This window comes from Sceloporus occidentalis, unplaced genomic scaffold, assembly GCF_023333645.1.
Source record: "Sceloporus occidentalis isolate IW3139 unplaced genomic scaffold, rSceOcc1.0.p SCAF_4, whole genome shotgun sequence".
Classification (NCBI taxonomy): Eukaryota; Metazoa; Chordata; class Lepidosauria; order Squamata; family Phrynosomatidae; genus Sceloporus; species Sceloporus occidentalis.
Genome location: NW_028316984.1, coordinates 190,994,476 through 191,017,681, shown reverse-complemented (window position 1 = coordinate 191,017,681; position 23,206 = coordinate 190,994,476). Strand labels below are relative to the sequence as shown.

Below are 23,206 nucleotides of genomic sequence, written 5' to 3'. Positions count from 1 at the left end.
GAATTTTGGTAGTTTTAAGATGCTTGTTGAACTTACCCATTGCACACCTCTTGGAACTCATTACAAGACAAAGTTTCTCTTACCTCTGAAATTTGCATATTTGAGGTACATTGAGGCATGGTAGATTTTATATGGACAAAATTATGTGTATATTTTAAGCAAATTACTATAAATGTATTCAACAGCACAAACATTTTAGAACAAATATAATTAATTCAATAGGGGAAAGTTATATTAGATGTATAAAAATGACTTTACAAAAATATATATATACAAATTTTGGAACAGAGAAACTAGTCTTGCAACCCCATACAAACATAAGATGGGATGGGTAGAGAATGCAGGTGGGATTTAGAGGAACCCAATGAAATGAAGACTGAGTTTTTTTACATCCCTTAAATAAGTCCTCCCTGACAGTTAAAAGTTCTTTGGCTGATAAAAGTTAACAAGAAGTAGGTAAGAAGAAGAGGATATGAATGTCCACATATATTTTTAATAGAGGATTTGTATTTGTTGTAGTTTTTAACCTAGGCTTATTTGCTCTCTCTGAGTGTATTTAATTAAGCACATTAAATGAGAAGCTGGGACAGTAATATTTCCTTCTGCAAACTTTATAAAACAAAGTTACAGGAAACCAAAGAAACTCTATTTAAGACAATGCAATGACCACTAACCTCAAAATGGCTGTTGCTCACATTTTGGCTATTGCTGCAACCTGGAACTATTTCCCAACATGCCCCCAATCGTTAAATACTTGCATTCCTACTATCATTTTATTACATTAAAAAAGAAAATAAGAAAATGTTGTTCTCTGATTATATATTCTAAAAGCCTTTTTTGAATTATTCTGCTTCATCATGTATCAATGTCCCAAAAACTTGTCATGCTGCAACTGTTTTATTTCTTCTGTCTTCAGCTTAGCTGTTCTGTGTCTCAGGCTGTGTCTGCATAGATGAAAAGAAATGTTCCCACCTTGTTCCCTCAATGACCTGTTAAGATGATGCTCAGGGCCAAAACAGGTGAAACACAAGTCCAATCCACACTCCAGAGTGATTCCCCAGAGTAAAAAGGGTCCCTGTTTGCTCCAAATCAGGATGGAAACTCTGGAGAATCCCTTGAGCATGTGGACTGTAAATCATGGCATCCACCAGCATCCACAAGCAGGTAGGCAAGCTGCTGACCTCTTCCCACCCAGAAATGTCACCTTCTACCACAGCACTTTCAAGTTTGCATGGCTCATCTAACACCATTCCTTTTGCAGACATGCAAATTAATTGCATAAGTGCACATTAGCACAACAATACCATCAGAACAGTGTACCAACACACAGTAAGATGGCCGTTGCTCCCATGAGCCACAGAAAAGAGGGAGAGGGGTGTCATGGGGAGTATGTGGCCAATGCTGCTGGTATCAGCTCATTATGGGTGCCGGTTTTGTGGACAGCTCATCCTTTTCACAGAGCCAGACACCCCAACAGTAAGCTGGATATTCCTGTCAACTGCGACATGGCCTGATACCACATCCTGGTTAGGGAAATTTCATTGATCAACACAGATCCTTCTGATTAATTATATCCTAAAGGATCAGCATGTGATATATGACTGTACCAAGCTTCAGTCTGAGTGCATGAGCTTGGACAAAAAGCAAGTTTTCTCAGCTCTTTTTTTACACAGTCCATTTCCAAATTCATTGCAGTAGATGATAGGCTTTAGCTTCTTCTCTTGCTATCTCCAGTCAACAAGGCTAGGTCAACACTGGTGGGGAAAAAGTGGTTTTAGATAGGCTCTACCCTTTTTAGCATTCAAAATAGAGGATTCAAACTACAGGATTCAGATACTGACCCTAGCTGAAAAATAGATTTCAGCACTTTGGATAGCTGCTTTAAATTTTGGACTTAAACTGATCGTGTTTAGGTGCATCTACAATGTAGAATTAATGCAGATTGATACCACTTTTAAGTGCTATGGCTCAATCGTATGGAATCCTGACTTTTTTAGTTTACAAGGTCTTTAGCCTCCTCTGCCAAACCATGGTAGTGCCTTTAAAAAAACAGAAATCCCAGGAATCTGTAGGATGGTGACATGGCAATTTAAGTGGGGTCAAATTGCATTATTTCTGCAGTGTAGACATGCCCTTCATCACCATCATCCCCACACTGAGATGGAAGCTACAGCTTCCTCCATCTCTCAAACTCAAGGGTGGGCAACTGTTAAGGAAAAAGCAACATGGGATATACAGTGACTGAAATAAAACATGTATGTGAGAGTCAGGATGACTCAGCAAAAGCAATTAGGAGCCACACAGGTGTAAAAGGTAATGTAATTAACAAGTCCTAAATGCCAAGGACAGAAATGCAAAGTGGATAATTGAACACACCTATGAAGACACACCCAACTAAAGGTGGTGGCAGGTTTGGGTGTGCAACGCCAGTACCCTGGTGAGAACAAACCGTGATACCCAAAAAGATCTGAAACTAGATGTAAAGTTCAAAAGGGGGGAAATTTAATTTAAAGGACAAAAATAAAAGGTCTTCTCCTCCCCAGCTCTAAACAAAAGATACTTTACAGTTCAGCTTTCTTCCAGACGACATCTTTCTGGGTCCGATGTAATTTGTTCTCCTTACTCAATGGAGCTGGTGCAGGGTCTTTCAGCTCCTAAATTCTTCTATTTTCTATGCTAATGGTAACTGATTTGGCTAAGTGGTGTAAGAAATGCCCTTTCCGGCTGTCTGGGCCTGCTTGCCACCAAAAGACAGCTCTCTGCTAGCTCTCAGAGAAACTGCTCCAACTAAAAACCTCTAGCTACAGCACAGCCTGCTGGGAAAGGGCAAACCAAACCTAGAAATGATGCAGGGGAAACCTACAGCTCCTCCCATAAACTAATACAAAGAACTTTTCTACACTAAAATAATCTATGGCCTGAACCAACACAAAGGAAAATGCAGGGGGAAATTCAAACAGTCCTGGCAGGACATCACACTCCCCGCTCAAAATTTCAACGAAATTTTGCAACCTTATGACCTATCCTATCCATTTATACATTAGATCAAAAGTTCTACCTAACACTGAACAAGGAAACTAAATCAGTCAAAGGTCTTCTGGAAGTTCAGCCATAAGCTGGCTCTCACACTTTCTGCGAAGTTTTCTACATGTCACACATTGAAAAATAACTTTGTTGACCAATTTTCTGCAATTAATAATCCACAAGCCAGCATTTCTGACACTTGCTTCAGTCAGGGTTCGCCCTTGATGATGTATTCTTTCATGGTAGTGTCTGACTACTAAAAGGGCTACATGACTATTTGCAGGCAGAATAATAGGATTTTTTAAGCTGTTCTTGATTTTAGCTCTTTGAAGTCTACCTCCAACACGTAGAAGACCTCTGGTATCCATAACTGGACATAGATCTTTAAGGATACTATGTCTAGGTAGATATTGTTGCTTTCCTATGCATCTGAATTCTTCCTCGAATTCAGATCTCTGCGTAGATCTGTAGATCAGGGTTTCTGCTTTAACCATATCTATGGTTGTTAAAGCTGCTTTGTCTCTGAAAGTTGCAAAATGGATGAGTCTAGCAAGAGCTCGCTGAAGACTCAGCCACTGAGAAAACTTCGTAAATTTTCTGGCATCTAAATGAGGCAACCTTATACTGATTGTATTCACCAAGTTTATTTTGCAGCTGCTGATCTCTGGCAGACACTCAGGTAACTCAGAGAATGTTTCGGTTTTACCTTTGTTGTGATCAGGAACATCTAACTCCATCAGGAATTTTGGACCGGTCAGCCAAGTGGAAGACTGTACCTTTTGGGCTGAAGCTCCTCTTGTAGCAATATCAGCTGGATTTAGTTCAGAAGGAACATATTTCCATTGACTTTGTTGAGTACAAGAAAGAATTTTATTTACTCTGTTGGTTATGTACATTTTAAACCTCTTTGTAGTGTTTGTAAGGTATCCTAGTAAACTGTTAAGCAAGTCTGGTCCTTTAAGAAGAACATCATTAAGTGAGATGTTTTGTACCTTTGCACTTGAGTCGAAAACTATTCTCACCTTTTCTGGCTTTTGTGGGTGAGTTACCTTATGGTATGGCAAGAACCAATGCTCTTGGGGTTTACTGCACAAAGGAACTCTTTCAGCATAGTTGCTTGTAAACAGATCTTCAATGAATTGTACAATTTGTTCCTTCAAAGTGGGATCTTTGAGCATTCTATTTCTCAAAGCAAAAAGCCTTTTTTCCGCAAGATGACGGTTGTTAGGCAAAATTGGTCGGTCTTCTCTAAAGGGAAGAGGTGCCATCCAGCTCCCTTCACTATCTTGGACTGTCTCTAAATTCATTATGTCCAGGAACTTTCTTTCCTCACGGGAAAAGGCTATGTCTTCATCTCTTGCTGAAGTTTCAAAAATGGAGCCGTAGTCAGGGATAATACCAAGGCAACACACCTTAATGTGGCTTAAGCAACTTTGTAGTTGTGTGGGTCGTGAATTTGGAAATTGGCTATTTCCTGTAAGATTTAACGCTGCTGGCGGGCTCTTGCTATGGACGCACACAGGTCCAATAACTGTCCATCCAAGTGGCAGTTTTTGTGCTATTGGTGCATCTGGAGGTCCACTTACTTGTTTCAAGACCTGGAACAGCTCTGGGCAATCTGAGCCTATCAGTAGGGAAATTTCAGCATCTTTGTCCAATGCAGGAATTTCTTTTGCTATAGCTTTTAGGTGTGCATGGCTTTCAGCTACAGCCTTGGTTGCTATTTGGTTCTTGTTCCTAGGGATAGAAGAGCACTCTATTAAAGGAGGCAGTTTAATGTACCTTTTGCCATTGCAAGGCGAAATCATGAACTCCGTTGCCACTCTACCCTGCATTTGTTGCTGTCCAGTGCAGGTAGATATGGTATATTCAAGAATCTTGGCTTTGACCGCAAAGGTACTGAAGAACTCTGGTGTGGCCAAGGATGCGTCACTCTGTGAGTCTAGGGCAATATAAAGTCTTTTTCTAAAGTGAGGTTTGTCTTCTGGGAAAACTTCAGCTAGACAAATCGGATGGCATATCCTAATCTGCGTTGAGTCCTGGCATAGCTTTGTACATGCCACAACTGACTCTGCTTCTGAAGTAGGTTTAGCTGCCTTTTCTGAAGCCTCACTTTTAGGACCCTCTGATTTCTTCTTAAGTTTAGGTGACACTGAAGGTGATTTGAAATGGTGCATTGCTGAGCAATGACGCGGGCTACCGCATTCAGCACATTTTACTTCTATTTTGCAGTTTCTAGCAAAGTGAACCTTTGAACCACAGCATCGAAAGCAGACTTTTGCTTTAGCTGCTATCTCCAGCCTTTCGTTATAAGGCCTTTTTGAGAACTCTTTACAATCTGCAAGGCTATGTGGTTTATTATGAATGGGACATGGAATTTCTTTAGTCTCTTGTGTTTTATTCGACTTAAACTGAGTGACCTCAGTGGATTTAACTACAACTGTGGCCTTCCCCATTTCCTTGATAGGAATTTTGTCTTCCTTTACAGTCTTCTCTGAGCGCATGTTTTGGTAAAGGGTTGGGAACCCAGTCTGCGGGTCATTCCTTTCCTTTGCAGCTCTTGTCACAAAGTTCACAAGGTAACTGAAGGGTGGGTAGCATTGCATGTTGAGTTCCTTATAAGAAAACACCTCTCTTCCCCACCTCTCCTGGAGCTGAAAGGGTAGTTTTTGGAGCACCTGTCGCTGTGTGATGTATTGATCTAAACAGGCTAGACCAGGTAACTCTGGATTACATTTCGCAGACTGAAGTTCAACTAAAAGATCACTTAAGTCCCAAAGTTGACGGTAGTCCTTTGACTTGAGGATTGGGAACTTATAAAGCCGATTTAGTAACGATGCTTCTATTTCTGTTGATGCACCATATCGCTCTTCTAATCTATTCCACGCTGTCTGCAACGCCTTAACTGGATCTGACACGTAGGCCGCGTAGATTCTCTGGACCTGAAGGGATGAGTTGGGGCCCAACCATGCCATGAGTAAGGTGAGCTCCTCATCTGCTTGCAGTTTCAAATCTCTAATGGCTCTCTGAAAATTTACCTTCCATAAGATAAAGTCTTCAGGAAGGTCTGAGAATTTCTGGACTCCCTTGTCTCTAAGGTCCTTCCTGGGAGTTTTAAGCATGCATGGTGAACAAGACTCCATGAAGGTGGGAATCATCTCTGCAGGCTGGAAGAAGTGTGGACTCCCTTTAGTTGGCAAATCAGCTTGACTGGCAGGCAAGTCCGTAGATTCTCTAGGCCTGTAAGTCTTGGGGGCTTCAGCAGCCGGGGCTTGCTGAAAGGCCACACTAGCATGGCTGGGAATTTGGCTCCCCGCCATGGGCTTCTGGTCTCCAAAGGGTTCATTGAGTGCCATATTTATAGGTAGACAGTCACGATGGATGATCTTTTCTTTGTAGACAGAATTTTCTGTAGGCTGAGGCCATGGAACGGCAAGCAATTGTGTCTTGCTAGCATCTAAGTTAGGAGGTGACTTGACCACAGGGTCTTGTGGGGAGCTCTCATCCACAAGGAACAAGGTAGATATCCTGTCTCTAGGCTCCTGTGTAGGAAGCAACCTCACATTTTCTTCACTGAGATCATCCTGGAAACTCTTGGCTAAAATCCTGGCCTTTATGGACAGTTTTGAAGCCTCCTTAGCCTTGAGAAGAAGTTTCTTTTCACTTTGAATAGCAAGTTTTTGCCTTTCCTGTTCTGCTTTGAGGGCAGCTTCTTGCTCTTCTAAATCAACCTCTTGATGAAAAAGGGTCAGTTCTTTACTGGCCATTGCTGCCTCTGCTTCGGCATGCAATATTTCAGCCTTTAATTTCATCCTTTCTACTTTGAATTGTTGGGCTACCATAGACGAACTCCAGCTAGCATGGGAGGAAGAACTGCCACTACCACTTTTACTGGAGCGGGAACTATGCCTGTGGGAAGAAGACCTGCTGGTGTGACAGGTTTTTGAGCTCTTTGTACTTTGAGGCTTCCCTGGGTATATTCCTCTGCTGGACTTAGCACTGCCGGCAGGGGACCTTTCACTCTCATTATTAAGCTCTAAGCTCTGCAGCCGGAACTTGACTGTGTCCAAAACTGCACTATATTCTTTTTCTTTGTCCGCGACTTCTTCCAGGAACTGTTTTAGTCTGGATTCTGCATCGGGATTGTTCATGGTTTGAAGTGTTTGGATCCTTTTATTCACCACTTCTTTCCACTTTAGGAAACTGGATTGCTGGGCAAGCTCTCTTCTTTGCATGTCTTCTGAGTCGCAGACTGCTGACAGCAAGGACATGGCATGTTGCAAACTCTTCCAAGCTTTCAGTTCTTTCACGCTTAAGTGTCTTTCCTCTTTTAACAGCAGTTCTAAGGCCTTTTCAGTCGGGTGTCTGTCCCTAAGAGAACGAGTGTCATGTGTGTGTCCATGTGCTAGTTCTTCAGAAAGCCTATCCATTCTGGCTGGTCCTAGTTGCCAACGCAACAACTCAGCAAGGATGAAGAGGACAAACGGTGTAGTGCTGATTTTACTTACAGCCTGCTACTGCTCCGCTTTCCTACTGTCACCACTCTTATGCTACTTCAACACAGCCAGACCTGGAGTCGGTTAAAGAGTCTTCTAGCTCCTTTCTTCAGGCTTGCAATGTGAACAAACATAAAACACACATTAATCTCTTCATAAAACTCTATCTATATACTTGAATGGAAAAAGTTCTCTCTAAAATGGCCGCTGATAATGTGCTCAGAACTCTGCAAGAAGAAGTAGAACTAAAATGGCCTCCGACCATGTGCTCAAAACTCTGCAGGAAGAAATAGCTCCAAAATGGCCGCCCACCATGTGCTCTGGACTCTGCAAGAAGAAATGGCTCCAAAATGGCCGCCAACCTTGTGCTCTGGACTCTGCAAGAAGAAATGGCTCCAAAATGGCCGCCAACCTTGTGCTCTGGACTCTGCAAGAAGAAATGGCTCCAAAATGGCCGCCAACCTTTTCCCCTTTTATAACCACAGAGTCTTCTTCTCCTTCTATGCAAATCTTGGGATCTTGCTTCAATGCAGGGCCTTGCACTTGGACTCTCTTTGACAGGCCGGAAGCGGCAATGGCCGCCAGGATTTCTTACACTATGAAGACACACCCAACTAAAGGTGGTGGCAGGTTTGGGTGTGCAACGCCAGTACCCTGGTGAGAACAAACCGTGATACCCAAAAAGATCTGAAACTAGATGTAAAGTTCAAAAGGGGGGAAATTTAATTTAAAGGACAAAAATAAAAGGTCTTCTCCTCCCCAGCTCTAAACAAAAGATACTTTACAGTTCAGCTTTCTTCCAGACGACATCTTTCTGGGTCCGATGTAGTTTGTTCTCCTTACTCAATGGAGCTGGTGCAGGGTCTTTCAGCTCCTAAATTCTTCTATTTTCTATGCTAATGGTAACTGATTTGGCTAAGTGGTGTAAGAAATGCCCTTTCCGGCTGTCTGGGCCTGCTTGCCACCAAAAGACAGCTCTCTGCTAGCTCTCAGAGAAACTGCTCCAACTAAAAACCTCTAGCTACAGCACAGCCTGCTGGGAAAGGGCAAACCAAACCTAGAAATGAAGCAGGGGAAACCTACAGCTCCTCCCATAAACTAATACAAAGAACTTTTCTACACTAAAATAATCTATGGCCTGAACCAACACAAAGGAAAATGCAGGGGGAAATTCAAACAGTCCTGGCAGGACATCACAACACCTGAGAATTGTTAAAGTGGACAAGGTGAAATGATGAAATCATTAATTGTGGGATGAACCAAGAGAACCAATGAAAATGGTTGTACACGCCCACTGCGTGGAAACTGACAAGAGTGGGTGGTGTTTTCCAATGACTATAATAATGGCTATGAATCCCAATGTATTTTGTGGGTAGTAGTGGATAGTTGTGAGGAGTATTGGATAGTTTTGGAGCTGTATATAGTAGAATAAAGTAGATCTTTTATATAAGACTACTGAGTTGTCTGGTGTCTTGAGTGAAGATACAAGAGCCAGCTGGATCCTGAAGAAGTGTGAAGACTTCTGTGGAAGCAAGAGTGAGAAGGCTTGGAGAGTTTGTCAGGGTCTTCAGCCTATTCTCTGTAACTCTGCTGCTCTAGAGCAAAGCTTTAACCACTGGCCAAAACTGGTCAGCGCCGGTGCGTAACAAGGTGGTGAGTTCGAGCCAGAGGTGAAGAGCTACAACTCCCATCATCCCTGACATTCATCACCATCATCCCCACACTGAGATGGAAGCCACCAGCAGCCACAGCTTCCTCCATCTCTCAAACTCAAGGGTGGGCAGCTGTGTATGGAGCAGGGGCCAATTTTCCACACCCCTACATACACAAGAAGCCCCTAGACCTCTATTTTTCATCTATACACCCTCCCAAAATGGTGACCAGAAGTGACACCATGTCACCTCCTGTTGCCATTTTGGGAGGGACTACAAACAAAAAGTGAACCACCTGGGGGTAGCTGGAGGCTGGGTGTTTTCATCTGTTTTCACAAGTTGGGGGGATTTTCTCCAAAGTTTTCAGGCAAAGAAAATGCCCCCAAAAATCACATTGATTTTTTTTTTTAAGAGGAGTGGTGGGGTTTAAGGTAGTGTTGGAGGCCACGGACGTGCCACTTCTGTGAGCCACGCTCTGCCTACCTGTGTTCAAAACATACATTTTTCTCTCCCAACAACTTTCCCATGCTGTTCTTTCTCCTGGAATGCCAAACTGAATTTTAGAAGAAATTTCTCTTCAGAGAACAATTACTGCAAAATACGACCTGTGTGATGTTCAGTTGCTGCACGGTGTCTTTTTCACCTTCTTGAGATCTTCTGTTTTCAGTTCTAGAGCCAAGAAAATGGGTAGCTTGTATTCAATTTTGTGTATGTGTGTGTGTGTGTGTGTGTGTGTGTGTGTGTGTGTATAGAGAGAGAGAGATCAACTTTATTTCTAATATTTAGTAGCCACCCAGTAGGCAGTCACTTTCAAGGGAATGTAGAATACAATCACAAATAAAACCTAGAATACATATAAATCAAAACAAAAGCAGCATAATAAAACCATAAAAGCCACAGAGATAATAATAACAAGCATCACAACAAGATCTAAAAATATCACAAAAGATAAAAACTACAGCACGCTTTGCATTGTGTAACAGGGATCTGTGCCAAGAGTAGCAACATAGAAGCAGAGACAGTGCGGTTCTGCATCTCTTCTGTTGGCCAGGAGACAATTTGATTCTAGTTAAATATTTGTAAGAAGCCTTTCAGATCTGGGCAACCTAAAGCTGTCAAGAAAATACAAATAAAAATACAAGAATATAATATAATGATTTTAAAAAATGCTAGGTTTTAAAACAATAATGTCTGGCATTCTGTATTGCAGTTACAGATCTGTAAGCTGGGCTGCATCTGCATTGCAGAAATAATGCAGTTTGGCATCACTTTAACTTCCATGGCTTGATGTTATGGTGTTGTAGGATTTGTAGTTTGTTATGGTACGAGAACTATCTGACAGAAAAGGCGAAATAGCTCACAAAACTACAAACATTACTAAAAAGCCCACTGAGTAACACTACGCTTGCTGTTCCCCTTTGAGAAATTAATCTACTTGGCACCTGTCCTTGCTGCAAATAGAGGAATATCATGGATCCTTCTAATGTTCTTTTTTTCTAGGAGCAGCAGCAAACAAGACTTGTTCCCAGAGCCCAAGGACAGCAAACATGTTAGGCAAAACATGGTTGAAGTATAATAAAATACAATATAATGTAATATAGCTGTAAATAAACCATATGAAATGAGTCTGTACAGTGGGCCTTTGTTATGCACTGGGTTTGGTTCCAGAACCCACCCACCCCCACCTCATTGGTACCAAAATCCATGGATGTGCAAGTCCCATTAAATGGTGTAGTAAAATTGTATCCCTTATATAAAATAGCAATTCCAAAATCATATTTTGAATTTATATATACATATATTTAAAATATTTTCAAGCTGTGGGTGGTTGAATCCGTAGATAAGGAATCCATGGGTACAGAGGACAACTATATTAGTGTTTTTAGCTTTTTGTCATGGTCTACATTTTCCTTTAATGTTCTAAATTTTATGGTGCCTTGTCCTCGTTTGTGGCTATGATATCTGGTCACCCTGGCCAACAAGCAAGGTTGAAATGAAGAATTGTGATGGAGTCCTGATTCTGGTTGTTGAAGTTTCACTCATTGATGAGAAGGGGATGAAAACATCCTCCTCCTTGCTCCCCAATTTGCGCTGGATAGAATTCCTTCACTTGAGGCAGCTGTTACCTGTTAAGGTAGGCTTGGAGGGTCAGGCCAGGAGATATTACTTACAGTATATACTTGACTATAAGTCAACCTCATGTATAAGTCGAGGGCACGTTTGGGAGCCAAAATTATGTATTTTGTTATGACTCATGGATAAGTCGAGGATAAAACATAGGGACATATAACAAAATATCTAAAGGCTGAAGCAAAGGAAAAGGATGCCAAAGAACGTACAAAATCCCAGCAGGCATAACTCATTGTGCTCACTCTAAAGGCTAGATAGATGAGAAAACAGAGGGAAGTCAGTGCTTCCAGGGAATGGTTCCTTTTTTAAATAAGAGTTGAACTATAGTGAGGGATGCAGTAGCTCAAGTGGTTAAGATGCTGACTCTGTTGACGGCAAGATCAGCAAATTGGCGTTCGAGGCCAAGGTACCACGTGACAGGGTGAGCTCCCATGACTAGTCCCAGCTTCTGCCAACCTAGCAGGTTGAAAGCATGCAAATGCAAGTAGATAAATAGATACCACTTCGGTGGGAAGGTAAACAGCATTCTGATCACAGAGTAGTCTCTGATAACACTGGCTCTTTGGCTTAGTAACAGAGATGAGCACTGCCCCCTATGGCCAGATGACTTGACAGCCTTGTCAATGGGGATTACCTTTACCTTTACTGAACTATAGTACTTACATTGACCCATGGATATGTCGACTCAAGTTTTTGGGGTCACTTTTTGACTAAAATTCTAGACTTATACATGAGTATATACAGTAGTTATATATTTGTAGCTAAAGTAGCAAAGTTAAAATACAGTTGGACCTCCACATTTGTGGCTTTGACTTTTGCAGATTTGCGTATTTGCAGCTTTTTCTCTCTCTCTAGGAATCTCTAGATCTTCCAGCACAACTCTGCCAGAAGATAACTATAAAGTTGTGCTGGATAATTAGAAGTTCCTAGAGAAAACACTTCTCTAGGCATTTGTAGGTCCTCCCGCATGATTCTATGATCAACTTCTGACAAATGTTGAGCACAGATTTGCACAGGAGGTCCTGGAGATTCCTAGAGAGGTGTTCTCTTGGGTAAAAAGAATCATGCTTTTTTATTTGCAGTTTTCCCACATTCACAATGGTCTCTCATCCTTAACCCCAGCGAATATGGAAGGGCCACAGTTATAAAGAAAGGGAGAAAAAAGAAAAAAGTGGGGTTGTTCTTTCTCCTTGCAAGGAAAGACTCTATTTTTGTCTTTGGTGGGAAGGGAGGCTGCTTCTTCCTGTCCCCCCACTACCAAAGAAGAAATGACAGTCTTCTCCTTGTGAGAAGAGACTCTCATTTCTTCTTAGAATCATAGAGTTGGAAGAGAGCGCAAAGGCCATCCAGTCCAACCCACTGTCATACAGGAAATCTAAATCAAAGCATCCCCGACAGATGTCCATCCAGCCGCTGTTTAAAGACGTCTAAGGAAGGAGACTCCACTACACTCCAAGGGAGTGTGTTCTACTGTCAAACAGGCCTTGCTATCAGGAACTTCCTCCTAATGTTGAGGTGGAATCTCTTTTCCTGTAGTTTGCATCCATTGCTCTAGGCCCTAGTCTCTGGAGCAGCAGAGAGTGCTTGCAAGAGTCAGAAGGCAGCATTTTGGCAGCAGCGCAGAAATCACACAGCTGTGTATCTCCAAAGCAGTGCTAAACAGCTAATGCAGAGAATGTGTGATATAGGTCAGTGCAAAACCAGTATGCTTCTGTTATTAAACTAATGTGGTTTTGGCAAGACAGCAGGCATGTCTGATGAAGTCCAAAGTCTTTTAGCGCCAGTTAAAACATATAGAATCCAACCACACTGAAAATCAGTAAAGCTTCAAGTTAGAGAGCCAGTGTAGTGTAGTGGTTTGTGCAATAGCAATAGCACTTTACGTTCCTATATCGCTTCACAATGAACTAAGCACTCTTTAAGTGGTTTACAATCTGTAAGCCAATTGCCCTCAACAAGCTGGGTACACATTTTACCGACCTATGAAAGGATGGAAGGCTGGGTCAACCTGGAGCCCTGGGATCGAACTCACAACCTTGTGGCTGCAGTACCATCACTTAACCACTCCACCACCAGGGCTCCATTGAGCGTTGAACTATGGACCTTATCACACGATGAATAACAGGATCTTCCGTTATTGAAAAAATAGCTCCTTCTGGCTTCCCCATGAACGCTTCAGAGATGGAAGGAAAGTGGGAAGCCTCAATTGCGTTAGAGAAGTGCGCTGGATGATCCCACCTCTGGTGCTTCTGCAACGTTTGGGCAACGTTTGGGCAGCAGTAAGTACCTCGTGTGATAAGGTCCTATGACTCTGAAGAAAAGGATTCAAATCCCTGCTCAGCCATGAAACCCACTGGGTGACCCTGACCAAGCCATGCTCTCTCAGCCTCAGAGGATAGCAATGGCAAAGCCCATCTGAAGAAATTTGCCAAGAAAACCCCATGATAGGTTCTCCTGAGGGTCACCATAAGTTGGAAACGACTTGAAGGCACATAACCAAGTTCCTACTTTTAAAAAGTCTGTATCTCTAAAATGCCAATGATTGTAATACACAATATGTTGTAATACCGCCAACTATAATGGGAATGAAAGTTAATTAAACAGAATTTCAATTCTAGTTTTCTCTCTCCCCACCTTCACTCCACATACATACAACTATGAATGCAAGAGGAAGTGGCACATTGTGCTACAACAAGGACAGCAGCATCCATTAATCTGGAAATTCAAGAAGTGCCTTGTAACTTATTCATATGAAATGACAAGTCTTCTCCTATGCATAATTGATGTGCAACTAGGTACCTGCAAGACTGTTGGGCACATGGAAGGTGTGCTGCTACTGGAAGCACAAAACAAGGCATTCACTGCATGCACAAGGTTTTATTTGCCTTCCATTAAATATGTAAATAGTCAAACAGGTTCAGCAACTGTAGCTAAGAAATATATATCCTGGTGTTCCACTTACTTGTATTTTGTAACCTCCCCTGATTAAAATTTAAAGCTTAAAAGTGACACTTATTCTTGAATTTTCTAAGGGCTTCACACCTGTTGTTTCCTAGCCTGAGCTAGCCATTTTGTTGTTTTGATAGATTTCATTTCCACAGATGTTGAGCACTTCTTTTCTTCAGTATTCTTGACCAAGTCGTCATTATATTGTTTTATGCTGTATTTGGGATTATAGCTAGATGAAGTGAGCACCAAATGCAGGAGAGGCAAGGAATAGACACATGCAGAGTACAGACAGAATCGGTAAAGTCTACATTGTTGGATGCTGTTCAGTTGGCTTTGTTGTTTTTTCATGTTCATTTTAAGATATTTTATGTTGTTATTATGTTTGAGATGTTATGCTATTGGTTGCCAGGAGAGTGTGCCAGTTGGCAGGATAGACATATTAGAAGGAATCATGCCACTTTCTAGAGGCAGATGGATTGCAGTTCCAAGCATTCCCCAGCATTGGTTATGCTGGCTAGAGATGCTGGGAGTTGCGATCCAACAAGGTCTGGAGGATTACATGGTTCGCACCTCTTTTTCACAATGACTCATTCGGAAGAATTGCACCAAACTTCACTTAATGAAGCAGATATGTATGACTTTAACAGAAAATTTAATACCAGAAGCAGAAATAACATGCAAGGAACAGGGATTGATTCCTGCACCACCAAAAAGAAGCACAGTTCAGCATGTTTCAGCAAACTTTTTATTCAAAACTAACAATATATAGATATAAAACAAAACCACCAGGTCAGATAAATCTTGCTTAAGTAAACAATAACATTTAAAACTTTCTACAGAGTTCTTCTTCCAAAATGCATCAAGGGATGGCTTTTTCTTTCACCAGCCTCTACTTTTCTCATGAATTTCATTTTGGTGGCCAAACATATACAGCTATACTTTAAAAAAAAAAAATGCTGGGGAGCTGGCAGTTGTCTGCTCACCCCTTTCTCTCTGTTTTGCTGTTCACATATGCTCTGTAAGAGATTCAGGGCTAGTCTACACATAATACAGCCACACATTCGATAATGTGCATCCACTTGGGGTGCTTGCAGATACCCTAATAAAACTGCAAATCCTTTTTCAGTACAGAGTTTTTCACATCTCTCCTTACAAAAGTCCAAATTCCTTTAAATTGCATGTGGCCAGATTGCAGTCTAGCCTATTTGAATGAGAAGTAATTTAAACAGGAAAGGATTACGAGCGACAGAAGCATTTTTAGAAGGTGGGCAAAATCCTCATTTTGACACATGCATTTATAGCTACATCATTAAAATGAATCTTGAACAAAGTCTACTGAGCTGCTTTAGACTTGTGTGACTTTAGACCTTGGAGACTCTGTAGCGGGAGAGGTAAGGCCTTTTAATTTTAGAGGCAAAAGGGTTCTTGTTTTTCAGGGGGGGAAAATCCTCCTTAAACCTGATCTCCATAAAACCTGCATTATCACTCCAAAAAATCACGCTTGGAGGCCTCTGTGCATTTGCTTTCATTGTGTGAACTTGCTTTCTGCCTACATGTTGGGGCAGAGTGGGTTTTCCTGATAACTTTATACAATTCTTTTGCCTCCATAAATATGCCAAAAATAAATTTATACTCTCATGGGTTCTTTTTAAAAAGAATGAATGAATGAGTGAGTGAATGAATGAATGAATGAATTGACTGAAACATAAGGGGGAAAGATGAAAGCTCTGTTTGTTATATTTGTTTAGTACATAATAAGAAAAAAGCAAAGAGGACAAAATCCAAATCTCCCCAGGCTTCTCACCCAGACCTCCACTTTAGCTGTAAGCTAAAAGATCCATAGTCTCTCTCATTAAAGAATCATCCATAACTGCACACAGCAATACTTCTACCCTTCAGTGTGAAATCCTTTCCTTCATTTGAAAACAAATATGCTTTTACATTGTTATTGTGGTGGTGGTGGTAGTGGTGTGCCTTCACGTTATCTCTGACTTATGACGACCCTAAGGTGAAACTATCATGGGATTTTCTTGGCAAGATTTATTCAGAGGAGGTTTGCCATTGCCTTCCACTGAGGCTGAGAGCATGTGACTTTCCCATGGTCAGCCAGTGAGTTTCCATGGCCAAGTGGGGAATTGAACCCTGGTCTCCAGAGCATGGTCCAATTCTCAAACCACTACACCACACTGGCTCATGGTTTTACATTATTTTTCTCTATATTATCATTCTCTAGCCACCTTGAATCCCGTCCCAGAAAAAAAAGCATGGTATAAAGTCAATAATAAATAAATAAACTTCTCCACACCTGTGAGTTTATCAGAGAGTAATGTGCCTCTGAGAATAAACAGACTGGTGCTTTCAAATCAATGAATCATCCATATCCCCCAACACCAGACAGATGAAAATGGGCACACATGTGGCCAGGCGACAAGAGTGTGTGATCAAGATGGCAGAAGTTATTAATGTGGAAGAACACACAAGTTAGGAGAGGCTGTGGTAGGTTGCTTTTGTCTGAGCCTACTGGGAAGGACAAGATTTTGCCCTCTTGTCTCTTCTCCCTCCCTGCTGAGGGTTTTTTTTTGTGTTTTGTTCTGTTTTGTTTTGTTTTGTTTTTGCACTTTATACATTGAGCTTGTACTATTTCAAGTAAGCTGAGGATAAAGGGGAAAACTGGAACATTTTAAAAGCACTTGGGAGAGACAGAGAACAGGATGAATTGTGTCTGTCCATGCCAAATTGGGACAGCTGGAAGATATGGTCATCAGAGGCAGCTTCTGCACTTCTGGATCGTGACAGTGGGAAAGGCTTGCAGGCTGAGTGGGAAACATAAACAGGACTCATTTAGCACAAGAGGCTCTCCCAGCCATGATTTCTAATGTGGGTCTTCTGAGAGTATCCTCTAGGAGGATTTGAGCCCTAGCTTCTCCTGGTGACAGGAGCTAAAAGAACTAGAAGTAGAACCCCATAGACTTGTGTTGTGAGCTGCTGATGTTGCATGAGATGTGAATTATAGGGCTACATATAATTCTAGGGCACTGAAGGCTCCAGAATGATCCTACTTGCTCCAGCTGGCTATTGCTTCAAGATCTGACCAGGATATTGTTTGAAATACCAAAGCATCCTCAGTGCCTCTCTTCTGGTCTTAGTTTTTAGTTTCTGCTTCTTGGCTCTCTCGTTCCAGAGATGCTCATAGCTCAGCACTGATAAGTCAAACTCTTAGGAGGCTGTTAGAACAATGAACAAAAGAATCATAAAGTTGGAAGAGATCACAAGATCCATCCAGTCCAATCCCCTGCCATACAGGAAGATATAATCAAAGCACCCCTGACAGATGGCCATCTATCCAGACTCTCTTTAGAAACCTCCAAAGACGTTCTTCCTAGTGTTCAGATGGAATCCCTTTTCCTGTAGTTTGAATCCATTGCTCCACATTCTAGTCTCTGGATCATCAGAAAACTAGCTTCTCCATCCTCAGTATGACATGTTATAGATTGCTGAGATCATCATGGGAAACACTTTGAATGCTTTGTGTATAAAATAAATACTGCAAGAAGCAGTTGTTATTTATGAAATGCCTTTTTTAAAAGATGCTCTTGTTATATAGTTGAAGAGTGTCATGAAACCATTTAAATCATTTGCCCTTTCAGATGTAACTGAACTGCAGCTCCCAACATTTTTTACCAGCAACTCTGCCAGCTAAGAGCAATGAGAGCTGCAGTACAATATCTGGAGGGTCTCAAGAGTCACGCCCTCCTGATTTCAATGCTGTTCTCTTCAGAAAATATATTACATTTCATACCACTGGGGGGAAATCCTTTAGAAAAATTATAAATTCTCCCTCTAAACTGACTTTCTCCAACATCACAAGTTCATTGTTAATGAAGGAAAGCTTGTGAATTCTCAAGTGAGGTAGCAGCACCATGTCATCCCTGTTAGCACTAGAAAGAACATAGAGATTGTGAGAAGTTTTAGAAAGTACTTCATAACATTGCTAATACTTCAGGAAACCTGGGAAGGTTGGGGAAAGAGTGGAACTTACTGGTGATCAAATGTGGAAAGTGTTAAATAGAATAATTAAGTTGCAAAATATTGAAAGCTGTAAAATCCATTAAAACTATAGAGGAATTTTGAGATCTGTTCTTGGTGATTATAGTCTAGCACTTGGGAGTTTGATCCTCCCCTTTTGTGGGGGAAACTTGTTTGTTGGGAGATGGATAATATGGAACTCCTAATAACTTGAAATTAAGTCTACAATGTGTGACTAACAACTAGATTAATTGCAGGCTCCTCTGATATTACAAAAGATCACTGAGGCCAAGGATGAATTTTACAGTAACAAAAGAGAGGGTCTATGAAAGTCAGAGCCATGGTTCCAAGACCATGAAATCTAGGCATCTGAAACTTGGCATACATACAAAGAGGACCACAGGGAAAGAAAACCCCATGGTTGTTTGTTTTTTTTTGTTTTGTTTTTAAAGCATTTTTGAATTGTAAGTAATGTAAGTATGTTTATATATTTGATACCTGCAATACCGTCTTCAGTCACTATGTGGCAGACTCCCCTAACCAATGTATAGGTTACTGGTAGACAGTCTCAAGCCATAGAGCAGTTGTCATCGGGAAACTGTTATAGAGCTGCTCTGCCACTAGCCCCCCTGCTGTGGGATAGCCCCATCTGCAGGAATGGCATAATCTCTTCTTCAGTGGGCAGTGGAGGCATAACATTGCCAATGTGTGCCTGGTGCCTCACTCAAATGGGACAGACACAATGTTTCCAACTCTGAAATCTTAATGAATTTGTTTCTAGGCTTTGGAAGTATCAAATACAGGGTTATTGCAACATCTGCAAAGTGAAGTACAGGTTCATACCTCCATTAATGAAGTCAACGTGTATCTGGACATTACTTCTTTAAGAGGAAAGTTGGTCCCAGTGACAGAAATAACATAAAAAGAATAAGGATAGGTTCCTGCATCATGAAAAAGAAGAGCCATTCAACATGATTTTTGTGGGGTTTTCGGGCTATGTGGCCATGTTCTGGAAGAGTTTATTCCTGATGTTTTGCCAGCATCTGTGGCTGGTATCTTCAGAGAATGCTGGCATGGAAGTGAGTGGGGTATATATACTGTGTGACCCATGGTTGAGAGGAAGTGATTTACGTGTTAATCTCTGTGTTAGTCTATTGTTGAATGGCAAGGCCTCAGGGTTCTATTTAATTAGTGATCCATTGTCATCTGGGAAACTCTCTGACCTTGGGTGGTTTTCATTTGCACATGCTGGGTTTTGATTTTGGTATATTTCAGGACTGGTAGCCAAACTTTGGGGCAAAACAGCCCGGTCCTTTGAAGCAGCATCCCCCCCCCCTTTCCAAGCCGGATTGGGGAAACCACGCACCACAGCCCCAATCCAATGCTTTGCTGGCACTAAAAAGAATGACAAAATACCACTTCTTTTAGCACTGGCAAAAAGGCACCCTCACCACCACCATAGTGGCTTTTCAGCACACCTTTGATGCAGTGTGTTTGAACGCTGTGCCAATGAAGCTCCGTAACACCTCACGTCATGTGGTTGGGCACGTGGCATGATGCGGGTGTGACCGCAGCAGCAGGGCGCATGGCATCAAAACACCATGCCCCCCACGCCAGCACTTCAAGCCAGTATGTTTAGCCCCTTTGTTTACTTTAAGAGTTTCTTCTTGTTGAAGTTGTCCTGGTGTTTGTGGATTTCAATGGTTTCTCTGTGCATGCTGACCTGATAGTTGTTGGCATGGTCCAGAATTTCAGTGTTTTCAAATAGCATTTTATGCCTAGGATGGTTTATAATGTGTTCTGCTACAACTGATTTTTCTGGCTGACCCAGTCTGCAGTGTCTCTCTTGTTCCTTGTAAAGGGCACCATAGCCATGGTACCATGACTTTAAGGTGCTCCTTTGGTGCTGCATCATGTGGACACAGCACCAGAGGAGCTCTGTGTGGAGCGGTGTGCAGCATCACACCCTGGGGGCAGAGTTGGGGCAAGCGTCATGTGGGCACCACACCCCAACTCCACCCCAGGCTGGCCTTTATGGATAGTGTGCACAGCCCCTTAGTTAACTTAGGGCAAACTACTTTGCTTTAAAGTTAGTTTTTAGCAACTGAAGTAAGCTATTCAAATGTCCCATTCAAATTGATACAGTTGGAATGGGAATGCAAGTAAATCTACCATTTGCTCAGACCTCTTAACAAATATGATCTGGAAGCTTAAACTCCTTGTGTGCTATTGCTGTTGCTGTAAGGAGGGCTCCTTGGATGTTGTCCTCGCCTTTCCCTCTTTTGAGCAAATCTGGGACATGACAGCATGCCGGAGGAATTCCTACCTGATATCCTTTAGGTCACCTGGTTCAAGATCCTTTTAGGTCACCTAGTTCAAGCTTGAATGTTGACGGATGTTCTGTAAGGTGGTGAATGCACGCGTAGGTAGAAAAAGGCATTCTTTTGTACTTAAGAAGCCAGCACAGCTACAGGCAAGGCAGAAGTAAACAAGGCTTTGTAGAATACATACAAGGCCATCCATGAAGTGAATGGAAATGATTAATTGGGATCAAGGAAAGAGAAACAAGTATAGAGGCAAGTTCCAACAATGAAGCTTTCTCCTGGAAATCTGAGCAAGCACCAGTGCCTTCTTGGTGTTACTTAATAGGGTTCTAATTTGGAAATTCTAGGCCAGATCTTCCTCTGATACGAGCCGATAGCATAGCTTTGCTTTATACTGCTGTCAACTATGGGTTTGCTTAAAACTGATCCTGTACGTTCAGGACAATCTTGTGGTAGAGATTATCTGGAAACTGTACTATTTTGATCTGTCGAAGTGATGAGTGGAAATGCATAGAAAGGTAGCAAATCAGAAAAAGAATTGAGACTAGATTCCAAAGTGAAGCAGTTGCCTCAAGCAACAGCAGGGAGGTGGCAGCATAGCGATGGAGGGGAAAGCAGTGTGCCACATTCCAACCTTCATACCCCTCTGCCAAGCAAGCCTGCTGCTGTGTGAAGAATATGTCCTGTCACAAGCATTTTCTCAGTGTGCAGCTTTAGTAATAAAAGTTATCGATTACAGTGATAAGTCTGAGGACCAAAAAGTAGTTAGTTATACAGTTGTTGTTTGCTGTGAAGCCAACGTTGATTTATGGCAACACTATGAATGAGAGCAAGCATGGTATAGTGCAGTGATGGTGAACCTTTTAGAGGCCGAGTGCCCAAACTGCAACCCAAAACCCACTTATTTATTGCAAAGTGCCGTGTCCCTCTGGCTTTCTAGTAACAAACTCTGGCAAACTCTGTGCTGGGGTGACGGCACATGTGCCCACAGAGAGGGCTCTGAGTGCCACCTCTGGCACGCGTGCCATAGGTTCACCATCACTGGTATAGTGGTTTGAGTGTTGGACTACAACTCTGGAGACCAGGGTTTGATGCAGCCATGAAACCCACTGGGTGACCTTGGGCAAGTCCCATGCTCTCAGCCTCAAGGAAGGGCAATGGTAAACCTCCCCTGAACAAATATTATAGCAATTGTAATAGCAAGTACATTTCTATACCACTTAGTGAACTAAGCACTCCCTAAGTGGTTTACAACGTGTAAGCTAATTGCTGCCAACAGGTTGAGCACTCATTTTATCAACCTATGGAAGGATACAAGACTGAGTCAACCTTGGAACCCCTGGGATTGAACTCACAACCTTGTGGCTACAGTATAGGCATTTAACCCCTGCGCTACCAGAGCTACTAGTAACAACAAATAAATGAGAAACCTCCAAGAGCTTTAGCCATTAACTGCCCTGCACAGGGCTTGTAAATTCAGAACAGCTATGGTTTCCTTGACTGAATCAATCCACCTGTAATGCAGTCTTCCTCTTCTCCTACTTCTTTCTGTTTTAGCAAGCATTATCATTTTTCCCCCAGTGTATCATGAGATGTCCAAAATATGACAGCCTCAGTTTAATCATTTTTACTTCCAGTGAGAGTTCAGGCTTGATTTGTTCTGAGACCAATTCATTTATCTTTTAAGTAGTCCATGGGACCTGTAGAACTCTTCTCCAGCACCAGTTACCATTATGGTTTTTTGATGATGATGATGATGATGATGATGATGATGATGATGATGCCAATGATGTCTCTTCCTTCATTATGCAAAAATAACAACAAAAAAGCTTATTTTAGTTACTTTTAAAAAACACCCACAGTTAAAAGATGCTAGTCTTTGATATAAAACACATATAAGTAGCTAAGCCAGATATGTCCCATAACTGTAAAACTAATGTAAAACTAATGAAAAGGAGTACCATGACTATGTTATTGTAAAAGAATGCAAATGAGTCTGAGGAAGTAGACTTAAGACTACAAAAGTTCATGCTACCAACCTCTTTCTTTCAGTTAGCCTCAAAGGTGCTACAAGATCTCTTACATACTTATTGTAAAAGGGAAATGCAGTGGGTCCTTCATATTCACTGGGGTTTAGTTCCAGGATACCTCTCCCTGCCCCACACACTGTAGATACCAAAATCTGTCATTATTCCCTCCTCCAGCTCTATGCTTCTGTGATTCCAGGAGTCCTGCTGCTTGCACAGTGGTTACACCAGCCCACAATGTACAACAGGGCTGAACAAAAGAAAGAACAGCTGTCTCCTGTAAACACACTGACAGAGCTTCACAATCCCGTGCATGTTTACTTTGACCAGTACCGAATAAGGTCTTGGCTTGAATCAACTGAGTCCACATCTCCCTTTAGGAACAACTGGAGTCATACACAAACAAATGCATCTCTCTCACACATATACACATATGCACACACACACACCTATCCTACAAGTAGGTGCAGCTCCTAGAATTCTGAACATTCCAGATACATTCCTGGGGGGTTGGCAATCAAGGCAGGTTGATTACAAATGATAAGAAATGCCACAGGGATTTGTCTACGAGCTTCACA

At 41.9% G+C, this 23,206-nt stretch overlaps 1 protein-coding gene across 1 annotated transcript; it reads right to left on the bottom strand.

The window, feature by feature from the left end:
* Positions 1-3,086: 3,086 nt before the first annotated feature.
* Positions 3,087-7,295, bottom strand: LOC149315186 (uncharacterized). Its single transcript, XM_089523179.1, has one exon. The coding sequence runs from the start codon at positions 7,293-7,295 to the stop codon at positions 3,087-3,089; it is 4,209 nt and encodes a 1,402-aa protein (XP_089379305.1).
* Positions 7,296-23,206: the final 15,911 nt, after the last annotated feature.

Excerpts from the sequence above, each read along its gene's own strand:
- LOC149315186 (XM_089523179.1), bottom strand. The coding sequence starts at position 7,295 with ATGTCCTTGCTGTCAGCAGTCTGCGACTCAGAAGACATGCAAAGAAGA.